Source organism: Hippopotamus amphibius, chromosome 5, assembly GCF_030028045.1.
Source record: "Hippopotamus amphibius kiboko isolate mHipAmp2 chromosome 5, mHipAmp2.hap2, whole genome shotgun sequence".
NCBI lineage: Eukaryota > Metazoa > Chordata > Mammalia > Artiodactyla > Hippopotamidae > Hippopotamus > Hippopotamus amphibius.
In genome coordinates this window covers 34,183,296-34,205,337 of record NC_080190.1, presented here as the reverse complement: position 1 = coordinate 34,205,337, position 22,042 = coordinate 34,183,296, and the positions used below count along the sequence as shown (strand labels likewise).

At 36.6% G+C, this 22,042-nt stretch overlaps 1 protein-coding gene across 1 annotated transcript in view; it reads left to right on the top strand.

The window, feature by feature from the left end:
* The window catches only part of LOC130853991 (cytochrome P450 2C19-like), a 36,921-nt gene extending 15,177 nt beyond the window's left edge, over positions 1–21,744 (top strand). The window contains exons 4-9 of the mRNA XM_057736523.1: positions 3,003–3,163; positions 4,363–4,539; positions 16,204–16,345; positions 18,953–19,140; positions 20,368–20,509; positions 21,231–21,744. Of these exons, the coding sequence (XP_057592506.1) occupies positions 3,003–3,163; positions 4,363–4,539; positions 16,204–16,345; positions 18,953–19,140; positions 20,368–20,509; positions 21,231–21,412 (992 nt within the window). The 3' untranslated portion in view covers positions 21,413–21,744. The remainder of the gene's footprint in view (positions 1–3,002; positions 3,164–4,362; positions 4,540–16,203; positions 16,346–18,952; positions 19,141–20,367; positions 20,510–21,230) is intronic.
* The last annotated feature ends 298 nt before the right edge of the window (positions 21,745–22,042 follow it).

The window sequence follows — 22,042 nt, the reverse complement described above, 5'->3', positions numbered from 1 at the left end:
AGACTCTGGATGCATCCATCTCACTACAAATAACTCAATTTCATTCCTTCTTATGGTTGAATAATAGTCCATTGTGTATATGTGCCACATCTTCTTTATCCATTCATCTGTTGATGGACATTCAGGTTGCTTCCATGTCCTGGCTGTTGTAAATAGTGCTGCAGTGAACATTGTGGTACATGTTTCTTTTTGGATTATGCTTTTCTCAGGGTATATGTCCAGTAGTGAGATTGCTGGGTCATATGGTAGTTCTATTTTTAGTTTTTTAAGGAATCTCCAAACTGTTTTCCATAGTGGCTGTATCAAGTTACATTCCCACCAACAGTGCAGAAGGGTTCCCTTTTCTACACAGCCTCTCCAGCATTTATTGTTCCTCACACCAGACCAGTGTGAGGTGATACCTCATTGTGGTTTTGATTTACATTTCTCTAATGATTAGTGATGTTGAGCAGCTTTTCATGTGTTTGTTGGCCATCTGATTGTCTTCTTTGGAGAAATGTCTATTTAGGTCTTCCTCCCATTTTTGGATGAGGTTGTTTGTTTTTTTGATATTGAGCTGCATGAGCTGCTTGTATATTTTAGAGATTAATCCTTTGTCAGTTGCTTCATTGGCAAATGTTTTCTCCCATTCTGATGGTTGTCTTTGTGTCTTGTTTATGGTTTCCTTTGTTGTTCAAAACCTTTAAAGTTTCATTAGGTCCCATTTGTTTATTTTTGTTTTTATTTCCATTACTCTAGGAGGTGGGTCAGAAAGGATCTTGCTTTGATGTATGCCACAGAGTGCTCTGCCTGTGTTTTCCTCTAAGAGTTTTATAGTGTCTGGCCTTACATGTAGGTCTTTAATCCATTCTGAGTTTATTTTTGTGTATGGTGTTAGGAAGTGTTCTAGTTTCATTCTTTTACAAGTTGCTGTCCAATTTTCCCAGCACCACTTATTGACGAGGCTGTCTTTTCTCCATTGTATATTCTTGCCTTCTTTGTCAAAGATAAGGTACCCATATGTGCGTGGGTTTATCTCTGGGCTCTCTATTGTGTTCCATTGGTCTATATTTCTGTTTTTGTGCCATTACCATACTGTCTTGATCACTGTAGCCTTGTAGTATAGTTTGAAGTCAGGGAGCCTGTTTCTACCAACTCCATCTTTCCTTCTCAAGATTGCTTTGGCTATTCGGGGTCTTTTGTGTTTTCATATAAATTGCACAGTTTTTTGTTCTAGTTCTGTGAAAAATGCCATTGGTAATTTGATAGGGATTACATTGAATATGTAGGTTGTTTTGGGTAGTTATAGTCATTTTCACAATGTTCATTCTTCCAATCCAAGAACATGGTATATCTCTCCATCTGTTTGTATTGTCTTTGATTTCCTTCATCTGTGTCTTAGTTTTCTGAGTATAGGTCTTTTGCTTCCTTAGGTAGGTTTATTCTTAGGTATTTTATTTCTTTTGTTGCAGTGGTAAATGGGAGTGTTTCCTTAATTTCTCTTTCTGATTTTTCATTGTTAGTGTATAGGAATGCAAGAGATTTCTGCGCATTAATTTTGTATCCTGCTACTTTACCAAATTCTTTGATTAGCTCTATTAGTTTTCTGGTAGCATCTTTAGGATTTTCTGCATATATCATGTAATCTGCAAACAGTGACTGTTGTACTTCTTTTCCAATTTGGATTCCTTTTATTTCTTTTTCTTCTCTGATTGCTGTGGCTAAAACTTCCAAAACTATGTTGAATGATAGTGGTGAGTGTGGGCACCCTTGCCTTGTTCCTGATCGTAGAAGAAATGCTTTCAGTTTTTCACCATTGAGAATGATGTTGGCTGTGGGTTGCACATTTAATTCTTAAGGAAGAAAAAAATTTTAACATTGAAATAAATAATAAAAGAACTCCATTTTTGTTCCACTTACCTGAGATTTATGTTTGAAATAAAAATTTACATTTTATGTTTACTTTAGACAAAAAATCCAATTTATAATTATTATTTACTCATATTAGTTTTTTTTCTCATACAGCATGGATACTTCCTACTTTTATACATTTATTTTTTTCAAATATGTGAATTCCCCTACAATCTCTCTCTCTTTAACTTTTCCTCTGCTGATTCTACACATGATTCTTTCAACTATTCATAATACAAAAACATTTTGAGGTTCCTAACTATTCTCTTTCTTTCTGTATCTGTGCTTAATTTCTATAGGCTTTGCAGGCAGGTGATATTCAGCAGTGATAGTTAGTAATTAAATGATATGAAAATGGCCTCTTAAATGTTTTCATCATTCACCCTTCAAATTAACAGACACCTTGGGTGAAAAGGATATAAGAAAAGGCAGTGGATATGATTTGAATATTTAAAAAAAATTATTTAATACCATTTGCAACAACATGGATGGACCTAGAGATTATCATACTAAGTGAAATAAGTCAGAAAGACAAAGACAAATACGTATGGTATCACTTATATGTGGAATCTGAAATACGACACGAACGTATCTACAACACAGAAACTGAGTCACAGACATAGACAACAGACTTGTGGTTGCCAGGAGTGGGGGAGGAAAGGTTTGGGAGTGTGGGATTAGCAGAGGTAAACTATTATATATAAAATGAGTAAAAACAAAGTCCTGCTATATTGCACAGGAAACTATATTCAAAATCATGTGATGAACCATAGGGGAAAAGAATATGAAAAAGAATATATGTATGTATAACTGAAACACTTTGCTGTACAGAAGAAATTAACAACACTGTAAATCAACTATACATCAATAAAATTTAAAAATAAGTAAATAAGTAAATAAACATTATTTAAATAACTAGGTTAAAATGGTCTAATCAGATTAAGGTAAAAGTGATGTGTTGATTTCTTACATATTGAATATTTTGTTGTTAAGGGATTTTGTAGGAGAGATATTGATTTAAAGTTTCTAACAATCTTTGCCTGGTATCTCAAAGACAGTGTGTTTCATATGTATGTTTTAATGGTGTGTTTAAATTGTTTGTTATTCTTTAGCCTCACCGTGTGATCCTACTTTCATCCTGGGCTGTGCTCCCTGCAATGTGATCTGCTCCATTATTTTCCAGAACCGTTTTGATTATAACAATCAGATATTTCTAAATCTAATGAAAACACTGAATGAAAACCTCAAGATTCTGGGCTCTCCATGGCTGCAGGTAAGGCCAAGATCCTTTCTTCTCCATGCATCATTTATGCTCTTTCCTCCATGTGGTCCAGATCTCTATATGTACCAGGCTGTGAGGCGAATGTGTGAATGGCACAGTCCTGCCCAGAGCATCATGGGGTGCTCATCTGGGGACCACGGCTGAGCCCTTTAACGATAGACAGGAAAATGCATGCCCAGAATACAGAACTGCAATTCAGTCCTGTTGACACTGTTCAGTGGTTTTCCCACGAATTTCCAAAGCCCAGTTTCCATAAACTACTTTGGTAAACTTCCCTAAGGTATGCCCACAGCAATAGAAGGACTTCTAGGCCCTTCTTGGAAAGCTTCCATTACCCAGAAGTCTTGTCATCCAATCACCACTTAAGACTTCTTCAGCACGTTAGTTGGCAGAAATATCTGCATTTAGGAAAGGAGTATCTCCTTCAAGAGGGAAAGTGCTGTCAAGGGACACTGACTAGGATAGGAGAGTTTGATGCTTCAGTTGGCATCTTAACTGACAAGGTAATTGCTTTGGGGATGACAAAAAGATTGTTTTTTCGTGTAGGAACCATAAACAAACATCACAGTTGTACCCTGTGCTGAGCTGACATGTTCTGTCCTCTGCCTAAAAGACAATGGTGTGAACTTAGTGAAGTCACTTAATTGCTCTGGTGCACAGTTACTTTATCCATAAAGTGTTGAGTTGAGTTTCATGGTTCTTTAGGACCCTCTCAGCCCTAAAATATTGATTTTATGTTTGAGTCTACAAGACAGAAGTAGAAACATCAGGGGCCAGCTCTGTGCTCTTTATCAGGTTGTTCATACTCTCTTAACCTCTGTTGTCATCTACAAAATGTGAATCATTGTACTTCATGCCATCCCTTATTTCATGATTGTACAGAAGAATTGATGTAAAAAATAGGGGGAATGAATGCAAATATACTTTTATATTGTAAACATGATTTATGAGTATAGGATTTATGAGTATATTATTATTTTTGATCCATGGCCAGAATTTTCTCCTCTGAAATACATCTGTCAGCATAGAAAATTATGTATTTGTGCAGTAAACACTTCCCCTCAATAGAGAGACCATATGATTTTAATATTTATAGTACAGTTTCTAACCAGGACTTGGCATATGAAAAAATGTCTTCATTAAGTGTGTGTGTGTGTTTTTTTTTAATAAACTATTGTTTTCTCTTCTAGGTCTGCAATACTTTCCCTGCTCTCCTTGATTTTTTCCCAGGGAGTTATACCAAATTCCTTAAAAATGTTGCTTATATAAAAAATTATGTTTTGGAGCAAGCAAAGGAACACCAAGCATCTCTGGACATTAACAATCCTCGGGATTTTATTGATTGTTTCCTGATCAAAATGGAGCAGGTAAAATGTTAATGACAGCTCAGTTACTTGATTACTTGTGCATTTTATGGGTCATTAAAAAGCTCTGTATTTACCAGTGATGTTTCAGTGGCCTGGCAAGCAATGCGGACAAGCATTTCAAGTACCTGTTGTGTGCATGAGTCTACACTAACCATTATGAACAATAATATTTAATTGTTAAATAAGTGAAATACCTTGATTCTGTTCTTTGGTGCTAATAATCTACCCAAGGAGAGGTAGAATGACACTTCAGGTAAATTGGGAACAATTAAAAACAAATTAGAAATAACAAAATATCATGCTATAATGTGAAGATAGACATGATCATTGCACACACTGTATGAGGAAATGGAAAAGAATGGCTTGGTCTAGCTGGGCTTCCTGCACGGCTGGTAGTTGGAAATAAGTCAATATATTCTCATTGAAGGACAAAGGAGGGAATTTCAGGTGGGTGAATGCTGTATATATAATGCTATATACATAGACATGTGATGCGAAAAAGTAGGTGAATGGGCTAGGGAAGCCTTAATTGCATGTAAAGTAAAATGAATTGGCATAGATATGAAGTTGGAGTTACATGCCTGTGAACATGAATCCTGCACCATGTGTTGAAAAGACTACTTTTCCCACATGAATCATCTTGACTCCCTTGTCAAAAAATCAATTGACTCAACAGAAAGAGAAAGACAAATACCATATGATATCATTTATACGTAGAATCTAAAATATGGCACAAATGAACATATCTGCAAAACAGAAACAGACTCATAGACATAGAGAATAGGCTTGTGGTTGCCAAGGGGGAAGGGGAAGAAAGAGAAGGATGGACTGGGAGTTTGGGGTCAGTAGATGCAAACTATTACATTTAGAATGGATAAACAACAAGGTCCTACTGTATAGCACAGGGAACTACATCCAGTTTCCTGGGATAAACCATAATGGAAAAGAATGTTAAAAAAAGAATGTATTTATGTGTATAACTGGCTTACTTTGCTGTACAGCAGAAATTAGCACAATGTTGTAAATCAATTATACTTCAATTAAAAAGTATAGAAAAAAGAAGAAAATCAATTGAGTCAAACTTTGAGCATTTATTTGTGTAATCTGACATCTTTTCCAGTAATCTAAATGTCAGTCTTTACACCAGTAGCACATCATCTGGTCGTCTTAATTACTAGTTTTGTAGTTAGTTTTGAAGTTGAGAACGGTGAATCCTCTAACTTTTTGTCATTTTTTAAGATTGTTTTGGCTTTTCTGTGTCCCTTGAATTTACAGGTAAATTTTAGGGTAAATTTGTCAATTTATGCAAAGAAATCTGGTGATTTTGATAGGGATTTCAGGAAATCTGTAGATCAACTTATGGAGTAACGTTATTTTAAAAATCGAGGTGAAATTCACATACCATACAATTAACCATCTTAAAGCGTACAGTTTAGTGGTATGCAGTGCATTCACAATGTTGTGTGATCATTACCTCCCTTATTTCAAAACTTCCCCATCACTCTGCAGAAACATACCATAACCACTAAATGATCACTGTCCATTCCCTCCACCCCATCATGTGTTAACCTGTAATTTGCTTTATGTCTCTGTGGATTCGTTATGGATATCATATGGACTCATAGCATTGCCCCTTTTGTTTCTGGCTTCTTTCACCCAATGTAATGTTTTGGAGAATTTTCTAAGTTGTAGTATGTATCAGTATTTTGTTTTGCTCTTTCATGGCTGCTTAATTTTCAGTTTTACAAGGGTGAATCAAAAAGTATCTGCACTCTGGCTGTAGAATTTATAGAAGTTTTAATATAACAGGAGTGGGGATAATTTTTGACTCACCCTTGTATATACATACCATAATTTTTTATGCATTCATATATTGGTGGACATTTGTGCTGTTTCTCTGTGGGTCTTATGAAAGATATTGCTACCAATATTTGTGTACCAGTTTCTTCATGGACATGTTTTCATTTTTGTTGGGTATTTTCCTTGGAGTAGAATTGATGAGACATATGATAATTTTATGTCTAACATTTTGAGGAACAGCTAGACATTCCCACAGTGACTGCAGCATTTATATTCCCACCAGCAATGTAAAGTGTTCCTATTTTCCCACGTAATTACTAATACTTTTTTTTTGGGGGGGGGGGTACACCAGGTTGAATCATCTGTTTTTATACACATATCCCCGTATTCCCTCCCTTCCTTGACTTCCCCCCCCTCGAGTCCCCCACCCCACCCCAGTCCTCTAAGGCATCTTCCATCCTCGAGTTGGGCTCCCTTTGTTATACAACAACTTCCCACTGACTGTTTTACAGTTGGTAGTGTATATATGTCTGTGCTACTCTCTCGCTTCGTCTCAGTTTCCCCTTCACCCCCTGCCCCCTCCCATACCTCGAGTTCTCCAGTCCATTCTCTGTATCTGCATCCTTATTCTTGTCACTGAGTTCATCAGTACCATTTTTAGATTCCGTATATGTGAGTTAGCATACAATATTTGTCCTTCTCTTTCTGACTTACTTCACTCTGTATGGCAGACTCTAGGTCTATCCACCTCATTACATATAGCTCCATCTCATCCCTTTTTATAGCTGAGTAATATTCCATTGTATATATATGCCACATCTTCTGTATCCATTCATTTGTTGATGGGCATTTAGGTTGCTTCCATGTCCTGGCTATTGTGAATAGTGCTGCAATAAACATGATGGTACAAGTTTCTTTTGGGATTATGGTTTTCTTTGGGTATATGCCCAGGAGTGGGATAACTGGATCATATGGTCGTTCTATTTGTAGTTTTTTAAGGAACCTCCAAATTGTTTTCCATAGTGGCTGTACCAACTTACAGTCCCACCAACAGTGCAGGAGAGTTCCCTTTTCTCCACACCCTCTCCAACATTTGTGGTTTCCAGATTTTGTGATGATGGCCATTCTGATTGGTGTGAGGTGATACCTCATTGTGGCTTTGACTTGCATTTCTCTGATGATTAGTGATGTTGAGCATCTTTTCATGTGCTTGTTGGCCATCTGTATGTCTTCTTTGGAGAAATGTCTATTTAGGTCTTCTGCCCATTTGTGGATTGGGTTATTTGCTTTTTTGGTATTAAGCTGCATGAGCTGTTTGTATATTTTGGAGGTTAATCCTTTGTCTGTTGTTTCATAGGCAATTATTTTTTCCCATTCTGAGGGTTGCCTTCTAGTCTTGTTTATGGTTTCTTTTGCTGTGCAAAAGCTTTTAAGTTTCATGAGGTCCCATTTGTTTATTCTTGATTTTATTTCCATGATTCTAGGAGGTGGGTCAAAAAGGATCTTGCTTTGATGGATGTCATAGAGTGTTCTGCCTATGTTTTCCTCTAGGAGTTTTATAGTGTCTGGCCTCACATTGAGGTCTTTAATCCATTTGGAGTTTATTTTTGTGTATGGTGTTAGGAAGTGTTCTAATTTCATTCTTTTACATGTTGCTGTCCAGTTTTCCCAGCACCACTTATTGAAGAGGCTGTCTTTTGTCCATTGTATACTCGTGCCTCCTTTGTCAAAGATAAGGTGCCCATATGTGTTTGGGCTTACTTCTGAGTTCTCTATTCTATTCCATTGATCGTCCTTTCTATTTTTGTGCCAGTACCATACTGTCTTGATCACTATGGCCTTGTAGTATAGTTTGAAGTCAGGAAGCCTGATTCCACCAACTCCATTTTTCTTTCTCAAGATTGCTTTGGCTATTCAGGGTCTTTTGCGTTTCCATACAAATCGTAAGATTTCTTGCTCTAGTTCTGTGAAAAATGCCATTGGTAATTTGATCGGGATTGCACTGAATGTGTAAATTGCTTTGGGTAGTACAGTCATTTTCACAATGTTGATTCTTCCAATCCAGGAACATGGTATGTCTCTCCATCTGTTTGTGTCATCTTTGATTTCTTTCATCAATGTCTTCAAGTTTTCTGCATACAGATCTTTTGCCTCCTTAGGCAGGTTTATTCCTAGGTATTTTATTCTTTTGGTTGCAATGGTGAATGGGAGAGTTTCCTTAATTTCTCTTTCTGCTCTTCCGTTGTTAGTGTATAGGAATGCAAGAGATTTCTGTGCATTAATTTTGTATCCTGCTACTTTACTAAACTCATCAATGAGTGCTAGCAGTTTTCTGGTAGAGTCTTTAGGGTTTTCTATATATAATATCATGTCATCTGCGAAGAGTGACAATTTTACTTCTTCTTTTCCAATTTGCATTCCTTTTATTTCTTTTTCTTCTCTGATTGCTGTGGCTAAAACTTCCAAAACTATGTTGAATAACAGTGGTGAGAGTGGACACCCTTGTCTTGTTCCTGTTCTTAGAGGGAATTCTTCCAGTTTTTCCCCATTGAGAACGATGTTGGCTTTTGGTTTTTCATATATGGCTTTTATTATGTTGAGGTAATTTCCTTCTCTGCCCATTTTCTGGAGAGCTTTTATCATAAATGGATGTTGAACTTTGTCAAAAGCTTTTTCTGCATCTATTGAAATGATCATATGGTTTTTATCCTTCAGTTTGTTGATATGATGTATCACGTTGATTGATTTGCGTCTATTGAAGAATCCTTGCATCCCAGGGATAAACCCCACTTGATCATGGTGTATGATTTTTTTAATGTGCTGTCGTAGTCTGTTAGCTAGTATTTTGTTGAGGATTTTTGCATCTATATTCATCAGTGATATTGGTCTGTAGTTTTCTTTTTTTGTGACATCTTTGCCTGGTTTTGGTATCAGGGTGATGGTAGCCTCGTAGAATGAGTTAGGGAGTGCTCCGCCTTCTGCAATATTTTGGAAGAGTTTGAGAAGGATAGGTGTTAACTCTTCTCTAAATGTTTGATAGAATTCGCCCGTGAACCCATCTGGTCCTGGGCTTTTGTGTGTTGGGAGATTTTTAATCACTGCCTCAATTTCTGTACTTGTGATTGCTCTGTTCATGGTTTCTATTTCTTCCTGGTTCAGTCTTGGAAGATTGTATTTTTCTAAGAATGTATCCATTTCTTCCAGGTTATCTAATTGATTGGCATATAGTTGCTTGTAGTAGTCTCTCATGATGTTTTGTATTTCTGAGGTGTCTGTTGTTACTTCTCCTTTTTCATTTCTAATTCTGTTGATTTGCATCTTCTCCCTTTTTTTCCTGATGAGTCTGGGTAATGGTTTATCAATTTTGTTAATCTTCTCAAAGAACCAGCTTTTAGTTTTATTTATTTTTCTTATGGTTTCTTTCCTTTCTTTTTCATTAATTTCTGCTCTGATCTTTATGATTTCTTTCCTTCTGCTCATTTTGGGGTTTCTTTGTTCTTCTTTCTCTAGTTGTTTTAGGTGTAAGGTTAGGTTGTTTATTCGATCATTTTCTTGTTTCTTAAGGTAGGACTGTATTGCTATAAACTTCCCTCTTAGAACTGCTTTTGCTGCATCCCATAGGTTTTGGGTTGTTGTGTTTTCGTTGTCATTTGTTTCTAGATATTTTTTGCTTTCCTCTTTGATTTCTTTAGTGATTCCTTGGTTGTTTAAGAGTGAATTGTTTAGCCTCCATGTGTTTGTATTTTTTGCAGTTTTTTTCCTGTAATTGATATCTAGTCTCATGGCATTGTGGTCTGAGAAGATGCTTGATATGATTTCAATTTTCTTGAATTTGCCGAGGTTTGATTTGTGACCCAGGATGTGATCTATGCTGGAAAATGTTCCGTGTGCACTTGAGAAGAAAGTGTATTCTGTCGTTTTTGGATGGAATGTCCTATAAATATCACTTAAGTCGAGATGGTCTAATGTGTCATTTAGAGCTTGTGTGTCTTTATTTATTTTCTGTTTGGATGATCTGTCCATTGATGTAAGTGGGGTGTTCAAGTCTCCCACTATTATTGTGTTACTGTCGATGTCCCCTTTTATAGCTGTTAGCATTTGCCTTATGTATTGAGGTGCTCCTATATTGGGGGCATAGATATTTACCATTGTGATATGTTCTTCTTGAATGGATCCCTTGATCATTATGTAGTGCCCTTCCTTGTCTCTTGTAATAGTCTTTACTTTCAAGTCTAATTTGTCTGATATGAGTACTGCTACTCCAGCTTTCCTTTGACTTCCATTTGCATGGAATATCTTTTTCCATCCCTTTACTTTCAGTCTATATGTATCCCTTGGTCTGAATTGGGTTTCTGGTAGGCAGCATATAGAAGGGTCTTGTTTTTGTATCCATTCAGCCAGTCTGTGTCTTTTGGTTGGAGCATTTAATCCATTTACATGTAAGGTGATTATTGACATGTGTGTTCCAATTACCATTTTCTTGATTGTTTTGGGTTTGTATTTGTAGGTGTTTTCCTTTTCTTGTGTTTCCTACTTAGAGAAGTTCCTTTAGCACTTGTTGTAAGGCTGGTTTGGTGGTGCTGAATTCTCTTAACTTTTGCTTGTCCGGAAAGCTTTTGATTTCTCCCTCAAATCTGAATGAGATTCTTGCTGGGTAGAGTATTCTTGGCTGTAGGTTTCTCTCCTTCAGGACTTTCAGTATATCCTGCCATTCCCTTCTGGCCTGCAGAGTTTCTGTAGAAAGGTCAGCTGTTATCCTGATGGGTTTTCCCTTATATGTTGTTTGTTGCTTTTCTCTTGCTGCTTTTAATATTTTTTCTTTGTGTTTAATTGTCATTAGTTTGATTAATATGTGTCTTGGTGTATTTCTCCTTGTGTTTATTCTGTATGGGACTCTCTGTGCTTCTTGGACTTGGTGAATTATTTCCTTTCCCATGTTGGGGAAGTTTTCCACTATAACCTCTTCAAATATTTTCTCAGACCCTTTCTTGTTTTCTTCTTCTTCTGGGATGCCTATAATTCGAATGTTGGTACATTTAAGGTTATCACTGAGGTCTCTGAGACTGTCTTCTATTCTTTTTATTCTTTATTCTTTTTCCTGCTCTGTGGCATTTATTTCCCCCATTCTATCTTCCAACTCACTTATTCGTTCTTCTGCCTCAGTCATTCTGCTGATTATAGCATCTAGAGTATTTTTAATTTCAGTTATTTTGTTATCCATTGCTGTTTGTTTTTCTGAGTTCTTATGAACTGTTTCTTGTACTTTCTCTATTTTGTTATCGAGAGTTTGTATCATTTTTACTATCATTACTCTAAATTCTTTTTCAGGCATTTTTCCTATTTCCTCCTCATTTCTTTGGTCTTGTGGGTTTTTTTCCTGCTCCTTTGCCTGCATGGTGTTTCTTTGTTTCCTCATGGTTGTCCAAACTTTTGGGGTTGCTTGTCCTTGAACCAGCTCTCCGGTTCCCACGCTTCCGCTCCTGGACCCTCCATTCAGCCGCGGATCGATGTCTCGGTCCGGGAACGCTGAGCTGCGCTGCGGACCCTCCGTATGTTTCTCACTCCCTCCCGTCTGCCACAGCTCTGCCGCTTCACCCTCTTTGAGCCGTCATAGATGCCTCCCTACCGGCTATGTCGGGCTCCCCGCAGCCCTTTCTGATGTCCGACGCCGTCTGCTGGTGTTCAGCTGGCTCTCTGTGGGAATGACTGCGTCCTTCCGTGCATTCCCAATGCATCTGTGGAGAGGGATGCACTCCACGTCTCTCTACTTCGCCGCCATCTTTTTTCTCTCTCGGCTTCCTCCTCGCCGCCGTCACTCCCCTCTGCCTGCCGCCTCTGCCCGCCGCCGCTGCTCTATCTCAGCCGCAGGCGCCGCCGAGCAGCCCCATCTCACTAATACTTATTTTCTAATTTCTTATTATTAAAGCTTGCCTAGGTAATGTGCACTTGTATCTGATTGTGGCTATACTTTGCGTTTTCTTAATGAACAATGGTGTTGAATATATTTTCTTGTGCTCTTACCCATTTTTATATCTTCCTTGGAGAAATATTATTCAAGTCCTTTGCTCTTTTTAAATTGGGTTCTTTGTCTTTGTGATTGAGCTGTGAAAGTTGATATTTTGGGCATTATCCATAAATATAAATGTAAATGTATATATATAATGCAAATGTTTTTCCCAACATGTTGGTTGTCATTTCATATCTTTAATTATGTTTTTGATACACAAACATTTCACTTTTGTTGAAATCTGATATATCTAGTAGACAGATATATATGTATATACATATATATGTATATGACAAATATATATATATTTACTTTGGTGTCAAATCTAAGAATCTCTTGCCAATTCTGAGTTCCTGGAGCTATACCACTATGTTTTCTTCTAAGTGTTTTATAGGTTTAGCTCTTATATTTAAGTTCTTCATCTGTTTCGAGTTATATTTTGTACATGGAGTGAGGCAGGGTCCAACTTTATTCAGGTCCTGTGGTTACCTAGTTGTTCCTGCATCATTACACAGTGTGACTATCTCATAGTAACAAAATAATTCTAATTCTTCCCTTTCGTCCCTTGTATCATGCCGTCATTCATTCCACTTATGTATAAGCACATATATTTATACCTGATACATTCAGAAGCATTACTTCATCAAATACATTGTTGTTATTTTGAACAAACTTTTAGCTGTTAGGTCAGTTATGAATAAGGGAAATAAAACTTTTGTTTTTCACCTTTACTCATTCTTTCTTTGTAGCTTCATTTCTTTATGTGGATGTGTTTTTGACCTATATGATTTTCCTTCTTTCCAAAGAATTTCTTTTAACACTTCTAGCAAGGCAGTCATACTGGTAACAAATTCCCTCAAATTTTTTTTTCTGAGAAAGTCTTTATTTTTCTTTCCCCTTTGAAACATCATTTTGCAGGGTACACAATCTTAGTAGGTGGTTTCTTTCTTTCAACACTTTAAATATTTCACTCCACTCTCTTCTTGCTTACAAGGTATGTGAGGGAAAGTCAGAATAATTCTTATCTTTGTTCCTTTTAGGTAAGGTGTTGTAGTTTGAAAATATATGCCCAGAGTAGGGTTTTTGCTTTTGTTTTGGTGGGTTTTGTTTTTGTTTTTGCATTAGTTTGATTAGTGTTCTTTCAGTTTCTTGGATCTGTGGTTTGGTTTGTGATATTAATTTGGGGGATATTTTCAGTCATTATTGTTTCAAATATTCATTCTGTTCCTTTTTCTCTTACTTCTCCTTCCCAATATGAGCATGTTATACATTTTGAACTTGTCCCATAGTCCTTAGATATGCTTTTTTTCTTTTCCTTTCTCTCTTTTTAAAGTCTTTCTTTATTTTGGAGGTCTCTATTGAGATATCCTCAAGCTCAGAGATTATTTCTTCAGTGTGTCCAGTGTAATACTAGGCCCATCTCCCACTATTATTGTAGAACTCTCCATTTATCCTTTCAATTCTTTCAATGTTTGCTTCATATATTTTGTGCCTCTGTTGCTTGGTGCATATAGGTGTATAATGTTATAGCTTCTTGAAGAGTTCACCTTTTTTAATCCAATATAAAACATTCTCATTTGTTCTTTTTAAACTATTTTTTATTAAAATCCAACATTTTTTTTTCTAATAGTATAATCAATCCTGCTGTATTTGGTTACACGTTGCTTGCAAAATCTCTTTCCCTCTTTCCCATTCACCATATTTGTATCTTTTGGTCTTAAGTGGGTTTCTTGTAGACAGCATACAGTTTCTTAATTGAAAACACCTGATGTAAAACATATTAATTACAGATATACAGCATAATGATTCAATGTATGTATATATCGCAAAATGATAACCACAATGTGTAGTTAACATCCATTACAACACATAGTTACAGATTTTCTTTGTTGTAATGAGAACTTTAGGATTTACTCTCTTAGAAACTTTCAAATACACAATACGGTATTAACTGTAGACATCATGCTGTATAGTACATCCCCAGGACTTATTCATTTTATAACTGGATGTCCTTTTGATGTCCTTCATTCAGTTTGACCACTCCCTGTCTCTGGCAGCCACCAGTGTGTTCTCTGAATTTCTGAGACCAGATTTTTAAGATATTTCACATGTAAATTTGATCCTACAGTACTTGTCTTTCTGCGTCTGATATATTTCACCTATCATAGTAACTTCAGGGTCCATTCATGTTGTCACAAGTATCAGGATTTCCTACCTCTGTATGGCTAAATTATATTCTATACATATATGGATATATAGATATGTATATGTATATACATAGATATGTATTTGTTTAAATAGCTATGTAATGGAATATTTGTATACACAGTTTAAAATTTTGTTCTTTCAATATCTGTCTTACATTGTGAGTTTTAGGCAATTAAACTGATTAGTAATATTGAAGGATTTATTTCTGCTCTATTATTTTTTGCTCTAATGAATTTTATAGTTTTTGTTTCTCAATTTTTCCAGTATAGCCTTATTTTTTGTTTGATTGAGTTTGGGGAGGAGAGTGGACCTTTTTAGTTCCATCTTCAAACTTTTGTGTATTTTTTAGTTAATTTCTTAGTACATATAATGGGGTTGACTGTTAACATCCTAAATTTATAACACTCCAGTATGAGTTGAACTCACAGTAGCTTCAAATCACATACGTTATCTCTGCTCCCATCCAACTTCATCTCTCTTTATTTTGTTGGTGTCACAAATTACATCTTTATATGTTTTGTGCCTAGAAAAATGTATATCTAAGGATTGTTTTATGCATTTTCTATTAAGTAATATAGAAAATAAAGAGATTTTTATACTAGAATACAATAATATTAGTCTTAGTATTTACCTACATTGTTATTTTTAACAAAAATCTATATTTGTCAGTCTGGCTTTGAATTATCATCTAATGCTTTTTGGTTTTAACCTGAAAGATCACCCCCTTTAGTACTTCTTGTAGGGCCGAGCTTTTAACCAGGAACCACTTAGCTTTTATCTCCTGTCTTATGGAGGGATAGTTGTGCCAGATATAGAATTCTTGGTGGACATTTTTACACTCAGGACTTTGTATCTTTCCACTGATTTCTGGTCTGCAGAGTTTCTGTAGAAGAATGAGCCATTATCCTATTGTGGATCCTTTGTACATGATGAGTTACTTCTCTCTTAATGCTTCAAATATTCTCTCTCTAGCTTTGGCTTTTGAGAGTTTGATTAAAATATGCCTAGTTGTGGGTCTTTTTGGGTTTATTCTTCTTGGAGTTTGTTTAGCTTCTTGGATTCATACATTCATATATTTCACCAAATTTTGGAAGTTTTCAGCCATTCTTTTTTCAAATATTTATTTTTTGTTCCTTCACTCTCTATTTTTTGGGAGTCCCATTAAGTGCATGTTGGTACACTTTGCTTGAGTTCCATACGTCTCTTAGGCTTTGTTCATTTTTCTTTGTTCCTTTTTCTTCCTGATATTCACAGAGGAAATTTTTGTTGTCCTGTCTTCGTGTTTTCTGTTTCTTTCTTTGGCTTCCTCCAGTCTGCTGTTGAAACTTTCTGGCAATTTTTAAAATTTTTTCAGATATTGTACTTTTCAGCTCCAAAATATCTATTTGGTTCCTTTTTTGTAATACTTTTCTCATTATTCCCCACTTGTTTATACACTTTCCGGATTTACTTTAGTTTTTGTACATGGTTTTCCTCAGCTCTTGAGCCTATTTAAGACGTGAATCTTAAAATTTTTATCGAGTGAGCTCCATGTCTGGGCTTCCTCAGGAATGATTTGTGTCAACTTATTTTTTAGCTGTTAATAGGCCATGTTTACCTGCTTTTTTTATATACTTTATAATCTTTTTTAAAAATTGAATCATTCCTAGGAAAAGCACAATCCACAATCAGAGTATACATTTGAAAACCTGACAGCCACTACATCTGATTTGTTTGGAGCTGGGACAGAGACAACAAGCACCACGCTGAGATATGGGCTCCTCCTCCTGCTGAAGCACCCAGAGGTCACAGGTGTGAGCAGCATGGTGGGTAGGGTGGTTTCAGAGAAGATACTGGAAAGAGGCTACAAGTGCTCTCCACCTGTTTCTCTTAGAGAACCTTTTAAATCTCTGTTTGAGCCGCTTAATTTTTTCAAATTTAATGAAGGGATAGTAATGGGACATCTTTACATAATATGGGAGGATGACAGAGAGGAGTGAAGACGCTGTACTGGTAGGAAAATCAACAAAGCAGCGTCTGGCTTTCATGGGAGGTTATGTGTAGCAGGCATGGCCAGCATGAATTGGCCTGGGGCTGCATAATGGCTTTATTACAGAAAGGCCACTTTGATGTCTCCTCATTCTGAAAATGCTGTGTTCTAAAGCCAGGGTAGGGAAAATGGGAACTCTCCTGATTGAAGCATAAGTGAAAATCCTAGAAATTTAGTGAAGCTGCCAGAGATAATTTCCACAATATTGTAAATGCTTTAAAAAGTTAGATTCACAAGGAATTGGCTTAAGACGTGTGTATAAAAGAATCTTATTAGTCCAGAAGTTTGTTTCCAGGAAAGTGGTTATTGCCAAAATGAGAATTTGGCTGGGGGTGTCAATAATTTTATCTTTTACAAAGAACTTTTTGTTAGAAATTAACCTTTAAAGAGCTGCAGTTATGCACTGCAGTTTAGAAATATACATTATCTTGTGTTAGGATCTCACTGAAATGACCATAGCCTATTAGGAACCAGAATTATGTTTTAAAGCTGGAGAAGAGGAGGTCAAGAAGCAGGCAACAAATCTTCAACAAATTTCGGAAACACAGAGAGCATATTGAGAGGTGATAATGACATCAGTAGAGAGGATGACGTTATAGCCTAAATGTCAGAAGAGGAAGCTGTATAATGAGGAGGAGTCATTTGTGTCCTTATAATCCTATAAGGTTCTGTGTTTAGAAGCACCAAGTGTCAAAGAGTGTAGAGGGAGATACAGGCTGGTAAAGGTAGCTTTCCCAGCCACATCCTTTTGACAACTCCTTTTATTAGGTAACTGTGTTTCCGCAGTAGGATGAGAGAAGTTTCCTCTCTAGAAAAATGGAACCTAAGAGGCCCTACATTCTGGGACACTGGGCAGAGACAGGGAGAAAGAGTGAGGTGCACAGATTAGAGGAAAGTTTAGGTAAGAAACCACTTCAATTCAGAAACTCTTAAATTCTTTCTTTGTCCTGCTTCCTGAAATTCAACAGCCAGAGAGAAGCTCCAGAGATGGAACACTCAGGAGGAAAGACCTCCAAATTTTGCCATTTGGATAGAAAATTCTTTTGACAATTCTAGCAGAGTGAATGAAATACAGGGTCATGAAATTTCAGAACACCAGGATAAAAGAGAAAGTCGCAAAAAGTTTCAGAGAGCTATAGCAGATCATATATAAAGGATTCGGGTTCACAGCAGCATCAGAATTCGAGCAACTATCAAACTGGGTATTAATTTTAAAAAGAGTATTTTCAGACCTGTATGTTTGACAGAACTTTTACCTACACTTTTCCCTTTCTCATCCAAAAGCCTGAAGTCATGACAGACATGGGCTCCAGGAATTTGGAAAACTCATGAAGGAGAATGAAAGTGTCAGGGCTGTTGCTAGATGTCAGGGCTGGAAAATATCTGCTTCAAAATGGATTAGGTGGGTAAAGCAGGTGTGAGGGGAGACACCAAGAACAAAAGAGAGGTGATAGATTATCTGTGGTTTCTAATAGTAGGGAAATTATTATTAGGAGTTTGAAGCATCTACCTCGTTATTTGGAAATAATTCTAAAGCAAGATGTAGAATTTTATGAATTGAACTAAAGAGGCCTGGTTAAGTCCAAGAAAGCACCAAAAAGGAAGCATAATCATAGTTGTCCTATCAGGGAGCATTGTTTATGTAGTCAGAATGATTTTAAAATGATATTCTAACAGCCAAAAATTATGGTGTAAATACATTGGGAAAATGGACTAAGGGTGTGTGTGTGTGTGTGTGTGTGTGTGTATTCTGTATGAGGTGGGGATGGAGATGTAAATTTCTCAACTCTCATACCAGGACATCAGATATTGTTTAAAAATCTGTGAGTAAGAAATAGAAACAGAGAGTCATTATTGAGAAGTAGGACATGAATTTTAGAAGAAACTGCTAGAATGTTGAAAGTGGTGGCATTTGGCAATTGAAGGATGAAGAGAGTAGCATTGCAAATTGCACACACACAATACACAAATACACTAAAACACACATATTATAATTTTAACTTTTCAATCCATATATTATTTTGATATAAAATAAATATTAAATTCCTATTTTTCTGTCTCCAAGGACTCTAGTTTCTCGTGTTTATGTTCTGTTTATATTTTCAAACATCTCATCATTTCTGCTTATATTATCATGTATGATAATTTAGAGGTCTGTGTAGCTGCATCTTAAGCCTAGCTTGTAGGAGACTTACATGTATCTGTATTATGGCAATTATCTCTCTATATCTCGGTGCATTTCTGGTTATATAACTGATGTTTATAATGATGTTGGAATACCTTCATGAGGCTTCATGTATCCCTGAATTGGTATGCAAATATGGTGTGCATCCTTCTCTTTTCCATCAGTCTTGCTTGTCTCTTATCAGCTAAGATCCAGGAAGAGATTGACCGTGCGATTGGCAGACACCGGAGCCCCTGTATGCAGGACAAGACCCGTATGCCCTACATGGATGCTGTGGTCCACGAGATCCAGAGATACATTAACCTGGCCCCCACCAGCATACCTCATGCTGTGACCCATGACATTAAATTCAGAAATTACCTTATTCCCAAGGTAAGATTGGTTTCTCTTATAGTGATCTCAGTGGTCTTGAAGTTTCCATTTATACAATATTGTGCCATCCTCTGTGAATACAAGATGAGACAAATAAAAATAATCATATGTGTGGAGGCTGATGGATTGTGTGTTCCTTCCAGTTTAGTCTGTAAAGCTTTACAACAGATTTTGACAGCTAGCAGTGGAAAACTTCCAAATTTGTTCTGATTCTTTTATATTGTTTGGCAAAACATAACTGTTTATATTTCCGCATGGACATTAGTATCAGTTTGTCAATTTACTGAAACACTGCTGGGATTTTTTATCAGGGTGATATTAGATCAATTTGGAAAGATATAACATCATGGCACATTGAATCATTCAATTAATGAATATGATATATGGTCCCAGTTTTGAAGGGCTTTCTTTAATTTGCTCAATAATGTTTTTTTTTTTTCATGTCATTGGCTTGCATATCTTTCATTTAGTTTTCTCTGGGTGCTTATTGATATTGTTATAGTTTTTTTAAACTGCCTTTTCTATTCCTTTATTTGGAATATGAAAATATAATTTATTTTATCATTTTGATGAATTTATATGTAGCAACCTTGTTAAATTTAAAATCATTGTTAAAAATTTGTCTCTAATTGCAGTTTCTCTATACGTTGTCATGCTATCTGGATTAATATCTTTGTTTCGTCCTTGTTTCATTTCTTATCTGCAGTAGGGTGGAGGTTAACATCTCACTGTTGAGAATGATGTTTTATGTACATTTTGTTAGAAGAGGTTATTTTATGTTAGATCAGCTATCTATTTACAAAAGCCCTACAGACAGATTATTCCCAACATTTCACACCCAATAGAGACTTCCATATTAAACCATAATCCACATATAGGATGAGTGAAAATTGGAGAGATAAAATAAAGCAGCTGGTAGGGACAGACACCAATGTCCAAATGTGGTGATAAGCAAAATGGATTCATAAGGTCTGGAACCCTAAGACCCATGGACTGAGTATTTCAAATGCTGTTGAAGTCCACTCGAGCAACATCACTGCCACTAGTCTTAAGCGTATCCTTGTTAATAAACGTATACTTGCTCTGTCTGGCTCAAAATGCCACTGCCCTTCTTTCGACCCAAGATTACTCATCTATAGGTGGTAAGATTGGACTACATGATTTGCAGCATTTCTTCTAGTTCTGTGACTTCATCATAGTTTAGTTTACTTCATCTGCTCTTTCCAGGGCACAAGTATATTAACATCGCTGACGTCTGTGCTGTATGATAACAAAGAATTCCCCAACCCAGAGGTGTTTGACCCTGGCCACTTCCTGGATGACAGTGGCAACTTTAAAAAGAGTGACTACTTCATGGCTTTCTCAGCTGGTAACACAAATTTATTTTCTTTATTACTTCAAAGGATAAGATACCTTTTGGGCATCAGTTGGAACTTACATAGTACCCACTCTGGGGCTGGTAGGAATGCTCTTTGTTCATGATGAGGGGCAGCATTCCCAATGCCCATGCAGTTTGCCTCCCCATGACACATCCTCGTTATTGGGGTAGATTACTGGAGCTTTGGAACGGTGACCCAGTTCTTTCAAATTCAGAAATAAAGTTTGAGTTAGGTTCTGAAAATATAAAAAAAGTGCGTCGTACACAAAAACAAACTTCAAAGTTATAAAACTTTGAAACTTCAAGGTGATGAAGAGCAGGTGTACTTACAGCAGAAAACAGAGGCTGTGAAGAATGGAAAGAAACATGTTGGACCGTCAGACTAGGAACAAAAACACAGCCAATGTATGGGTGTTTCTAGAATAAGATTGATGGAAACTTGAAAATATCAAATTGGAGTTATAATGAGAACACTTAATGAAGTGCTCAGTATAGTGCTGATACTCAACACATATTTGTTGAAAGGATACCTGTTAAGATAAATGTTAGGTGGAGAGCATGTGTGTCCACCCTTTGTCCATCTGTCTATCAAATTATCCTGTGTTCCATCTATCCATTCAAACTTTAGTCAAAAGGTTATTGCATAGTCTCCTTCTGACAGTCAGAAACACAGTGTTCAAGGAGTATGTACTCTCTGTGTTTGTATTTTCAGGAAAACGGGTTTGTGTAGGAGAGGGCCTGGCCCGCATGGAGCTGTTTTTATTCCTGACCACAATTTTACAAAAATTTACCTTGAAATCTGTGGTTGACCTGAAGGACATCGACACCACCCCAGCTGTTACTGGGTTAGCTACTCTGCCGCCTTCTTACAAGATCTGCTTCATTCCTGTGTGAGGAATGTTAGATCATGTGGCTTCTTCAGTGATGTTGTCTTCAACTCCCTCTCATCTGGGGCATTGTTCACCTGTGTCCTGTTAATCTTTCCTGAGATACCTTGTCTGACCTCTCATTCACTGTGCAATTTCACTGCAGAAATGTATCTCCTATTCTCCATATTCTGTAACATTTGTATTGGCCATCACATATGCTAATACTTATCTAATATTGAGTAGTACTATGTACACAGTATCATGTACTCAATACAAAGTAGAGCAAGATGAGTAGTGTACTCCAATGCAGAGCTATTTCTCCTGTGGACGCTCCTAATAAAATGCAGAATTTGATGAACCGCTTCTCAGACTTTCCTTCTTTTGTGCGTATTGCAAGTAAGAAAGGAAAAAAGAAAGGCAAAGATGTCATGCTGATTTTCATAATGATATGCACAGAGAAGGACAGAGAGAATGAGAACAGAAAAACTCTCTCAGCTGCATGTTACCTAGAGTTACTTGAGGTTTGGATTTGAAAGTGAGAGAAACTGTTTTCAGGAGCAGCTTCACCCTGGAGGGCACGTTGAGATCAGTGATGGTGAGGAATTAAATTCAAAGTAAGCTCCATAAAACGACAAGTGAAAATCAGAACAGAAAT